Here is a 5,346-nt window from a genome sequence, read left to right on the forward strand (position 1 = left end):
AATGCTCATCATGTGGGTGACAGATGTTGGCATTGAGAGGGGAGGTTAGAATATCCCCATGATTTATAAGCAAGAGGAGTGCATGGGTGAGTGATTTTGGCTAGGCATGTGAGGAGCCAATGAGATATGAGTGTGTGGATTTGGGATGAGGACCCAAGCCAAATATTTGCATGGGTGAGTGGTTTTGGCTAGGCATGTGAGGAGCCAATGAGATGTGAGTGTATGGATTTGGGATGAGGAACAAATCCAAATATTTGTATAGATACATATGCATTTGGAGTATGTAGTGTGGAATCAAGTCCAAACACTTGGAGTTGGATAATCTCCCTCTCTCTCCCACGTTTTGGTTACCTTTTGTCTTGTGAGAGGTTCCACCATTGCGCTCTTTTTCTTTGCACTACCACTTTCTACAGTAGATACTTAACATCAAAATGATTTTTATGATATATACATCATTGACTATAAATCATTTGGTTTGCAAGAGGTTAAAGGTATAAATGATACTTCCACCATCAACAAAAACAATGGTGAAGCTAGTAAGTCAAAAGAGGGTGAGCATGAGCAAGATGACTTAGTATCTCAAGATGAAGAGGATGAAAACAAGGAAGTCAATAGATGGTCAAGAAAGATGTGAATGGATGAAATGTTCGAAAGGCCATTTATGAGTGGTTCCACTGCACGAGGGATTGGGCTAGGCACACAAGCTTCAAAGGAAAGTGGTTCCAATGCGAGATAACCAAGTTGATATACAAGCATTAGAGGGCATAGTGACAAAGACAAGGAAAGATGAGCAGTGATGTATAGAAAAATCGGTAGAATTTTTCAAACAGTTATGTTCTTATTGTTAGACAAATTTGCAATACAATACTCGATACTTTGTTCGAGCGGTGTATCTTTAGTCAATCCAACTGTGTTGTTTAAAGCAAATAGTTTGAGTCTTTTGATATTTGTATTAAATAAAGCAATTGGTGTAATATTAAAATGAAGCCACTCAAGATGGTCTAGTAGTGATGGTGTTATGCTATGCGCTAATGATATGTTACTTTAGTCATCCCAAAAGGACCTTCCACATGGACAACCAACCCCACTTGAGAGATTACCCAAACATAACTTCCCAAGTCTAATATCACACCTATGTCAACTTGGTTTTGTCTAAAGCAACCATTTTTACTCCTATGGAGTGTTAAGGGAAAATTTGGCAATTCCCCTTGCACAATGTTTACAAAACCTTTCCCTTATATTGATACTAGCAATCATTGGTAGCATGCTTAACTATGTCAGATGTTGCTTCATTGTATTTGGTGCAAAGGGAATACAAGTTGAAATGAAAACTGACTAGCATACATTGCATATGTGTTCCACAATATTCAAAAGTTTTGAACTTGAGTCAAATCTGATTTCAAATTTGAACTAGAGAACAATCCAATTTTATTAATACTTATACTATATTTATTTTCTATTCTCTCTACCATAACAAGTGTCATCTAAAAAGCAAAGATGGGAGAGTAGAGCATGAACCTCATGACTCCATATAGCCACACAGCAATACTTACTATGTAAATTTCGTTTCTCTAAATTTCGTTTCTCTGATTAAAAAAACCTTTTTAAAAACCATTTACTTTCCACATATCAATTTCATATACACCAATGCAAATGCCACCACACTTAAGCCTTTATTGGACAATATTCTAATTAATTTTTTGTAACCTTAACACTTATATAGTTTACATTAGAATCCATAAATTGTTACGTTTTGATAATTGCCTTTCATTCACAATATCTTCTTGTGAAGGGTGTTGGTAAGATATATTTATGAACTAAGATTGCACATACACATGAATCACAAATATTTGCAAAGCTAAAAGACAAACGCTCCTCTTGACTTAAATAGAATCACACAATCCTATTCTCACAAATTTTAAACAATGAGTTAACATTATGTTTTTAGAAAATGAATTTTAAAAAGTAACACACACACGCTCACAGTCACATACCTACGTAAGACTAGAATATATCCAATCTAACAATTTCAAAATAAAACAAGCAAAAGAACAAAGGAAAGAAGGGAAATTTTACTTAGTAATCAAAACTGCACTTATATTCTCATCAATACCCAAGCATAAGCTTGCCATCTAGGTTTCGAAAGATCTTGGGTAATTTTCTATTCAAGGTACCATGCTTTACCAAATCCAACAAACAATTGATGCCAATGATAGAACACTAGATACAATCTATGTGAATGCTCCAAAGGTCTCCTTAACACACCCTTCACGAATTGCAATAGTTTAGCAACCTCAAGCTTCTCCATAGCATCCATTGTCTCTCCTTGTTCAACTCCCCCATAAACCTTAGCTGTGCTAAATGGTAATATAATTGACTTAGTTTTTATGCCTCGTGCCATGAGGGCATGTCCCATTGGTGGTCATGATGTGTCCATAGATGATGTGAGTGGTACTGTGAACTCAGCATTAAGTAATGACACCATCAATTGCCTTGTGACTTGAGGATTGCTCAAGTCCCACACCACCTCTACCAATCTAGAAAATGTTTTTGAGCAATTGTGTCTATTGTACTTGCCCAATCTTTAGAGATTCCACTCAGGTATTATTCCACATGGTTTCAACTTGTTGCTAGACAAGTTCCAATGGTATCGAAAATGTAGAGGGAAGCCTCTAGCCTTGGTCATCTTGCCATCCGAAACCGTGTGAGAGCACCTGAATAAACATCCACTACGTATCACAAAGATTGTTTGCAGCACGCTTCACATTGTGCCTGCAGCAAGGTGATCTTGCTGAGCCAAGCAAAAGCCTCATAACTGAACACCGTCCTCATCATGCTTCTCTTATAGGAAAAAGTCTACTAGAGATTATAAAGATCCCCTGTGCCCAATGATGTTTCTATCTGTACACCAGTGTAGTTTGTCATCTGTATTCCGTGTATAGTTAAGAGGGTAATTCAAACTCTCATTCCACATGACGCAAACCACATAAAAATAAGACCAATGACATCAGAAACTCCAACACGTTGCAGTTAAGTCCTTGAAAAGGTTTAACAAAAAGGAAACTCCTTAGGGATAGGCTAGAACCCTTTCATTCATGGCCTATGTACTTATTCTTAGGGAAGACCCTGAAGAAGGTTCATAATTGACAGATGTTGCCTATTCCAAACCGCAACTTTCAACCAAGGGTCATCAACAGATGGATGGAAGCTCAACAACCACACAAAGAATCCATGGAAAATGCAACTTTCTACTCTCTCGAAGGGAGCACGTTAGGATACAAACAAAAGATTAGAGTCACACACTCGAAACAAACTGATTTCATGGAGCAGCACATACAGGTTGTGTGAATTGCCTGTTTTATTGAGCGCAGGTGTCTACAATGCTGTCTTGAAACAGAATACTAAGACCTAGTTTCAGATTACCGTGCTCTAATCTCCAGTGCAGAATTATACCGCACCTAAGTTAGACATTTGCAATTGCTTCCCTGGATCTTTGTCACTCTTCCTTTTGGCACAAACACCTCTCTTACAGGTATCAGGACCCTAACAAAATTTTACCTAGTCGGGCAGGATTCATTAAAATTTCCTTCGGAAAGTTTTTCTATGTAGCTTTCTCGTGGCAGATAGGTAGGCCCTCGAGAGTATGCCAACACCTAAACCAAGCCCTACACACATCCCAAGGCCAATACTTACACCCACCCTTACACCAGCATTAAACCAAGAAAGTTGACCATCCTCCCCATCCAAATATCCAGAGTCATAAGAGGCACAAAACCTATCACATCCTTCAGTTGTTCTGCCTTCAAGCTCACAGTCTTCAGAGTTCTGATGCACAGCCATAAGAGGAAGGGTTAGAACATATCTCCACTTTGACCACTACAGAAATACAGGAGGCTTGAAAATTTGCAAAATTCATTGCATGAAATGCGAGGGCACAAAAATAAAAAAAAGGCTCAGCATCCAGCAATGCTAACACAACCATTGTTCAAAGGAGGCGTGAATGAATGCACTCATACCTGTCCCTTGCCTGGGTCATCCATCTCTTCTTCTTCGATTACATCCAGGGTATCATGCCTCCAATATTTCCGCCTTGCAATGAGCTTCACTTCATTAGTCAAGATACAAGGCACACCACACACTCGTCCTGCCAGGCAGACTTCCACGGTCGGAGGCGGTTGGCTGAACGCTGCAAAACTGGATCGACTCCTTGTAAAGGAAGAACCTGAAGAACCCATAACGCAGGTGCATTCAAGCCTCCAGCCTGGGTGTATACCCTGGCCTTGCCTGTTCTCTAGGTGATTTTGGTTTTGTGCATCAATAGTTCTTGCACTTATAGGGGATTGTGCATTTTTAAGTATGCAACGGAGCAAGATCTCCTCTTTGTCAAAGATTTCGAAACACAAACCCCCAGTGGTTCTAAGATTGTCAGTCGTAACATACGTCACCTCCGCCGAGTCTTTCCATTTGTCCCTTTTAAGTATGAGTGTCTCAATTCTTGCACCATTCACCTCGATCGCTGAAGCAATGCCTTCAGGGAAGTAATTCATTGTCAATGCGTCTGAAGGCTCTGTAAGCCAAGAAGAACACACTCTGAGATAGAATACTCTGACATCAAACCATGTAAACTGAGGACTCCTCGCCAATTTCGAACAAAGAAACTGCGAGCAAATTGGACTCTTAATAAGAGGCTTCTGAGATGAAGTAAGAGGACTCGTCCATTCATCAAGAACCTTCCTTTCCGGTTGACATTGGGATGGGGCACTACCACCCGAGGCCTCCATCTTAGCACCAGAATTAGCTTAAAACTACGATGAACAAGTGATCCAAAGGGTTGAAATTCGGAAACTTTCAACGTCTGATCGCCGAAACGCTGTGTCTACGTTGCTACGTGAAAAGAAGCACGTTCGCAAGAGACGAAGGTGCAGGCCTCGGAAAGAGACGAATAGGGCAGCAGCAAAGCAACAAGCAAAAATAAACTGATGTGATGCGGCAAAACAGTCGTAAGGGGAACGTTGTCTTCACCCGAGAAAAGGCCATGGAAGTGCAGAGAGGATGAGCAACTCAAACGCAGAAGATGAAGATGAAGAAGAAGAAGAAGAGGAGGTTTTAGAAAACCTTTGGGCTTCAAAGTTTTGAAACCGTGTTGTTTTCCTAGTTACACCGCCCCAAGTTTTACCACCTTTACTATCTGCCGCCATCACCACCACTCCTTCAGTGTGAAAGGAGGGTTAGCCTTGGTCCATAAGTGATGACTTATGGACCAAGCCTCACCCTAGCACCCTTGGTCGGTCCGTTCACCCGAGTGCAGGTGGGATGATTACTCCCATCCTTGAGTTGAGCTCGAGA

At 40.4% G+C, this 5,346-nt stretch overlaps 1 protein-coding gene across 2 annotated transcripts; it reads right to left on the reverse strand.

Moving 5' to 3' along the window:
* Positions 1 to 2,194: 2,194 nt before the first annotated feature.
* On the reverse strand, positions 2,195 to 5,061 carry LOC147900175 (uncharacterized protein At1g01500-like). 2 transcript variants are annotated; one of them, XM_087377017.1, is made up of 3 exons: positions 4,017 to 5,061; positions 3,549 to 3,825; positions 2,195 to 3,429 (listed from the first exon to the last, which is right to left on the reverse strand). In XM_087377017.1, exons 1-2 carry the CDS (start codon positions 4,779 to 4,781, stop codon positions 3,577 to 3,579), a joined length of 1,014 nt encoding a protein of 337 aa, XP_087233143.1. In that variant the 5' UTR covers positions 4,782 to 5,061; the 3' UTR covers positions 2,195 to 3,429; positions 3,549 to 3,576. The 2 variants fall into 2 exon arrangements, with proteins under 2 accessions (XP_087233143.1, XP_087233142.1); XM_087377016.1 differs by having other exon boundaries at positions 2,195 to 3,825.
* Positions 5,062 to 5,346: the final 285 nt, after the last annotated feature.

This window comes from Dipteris shenzhenensis, chromosome 7 (genome assembly GCF_047967505.1).
Source record: "Dipteris shenzhenensis isolate YYH24624 ecotype China chromosome 7, Dip_SZ_1.0, whole genome shotgun sequence".
NCBI lineage: Eukaryota > Viridiplantae > Streptophyta > Polypodiopsida > Gleicheniales > Dipteridaceae > Dipteris > Dipteris shenzhenensis.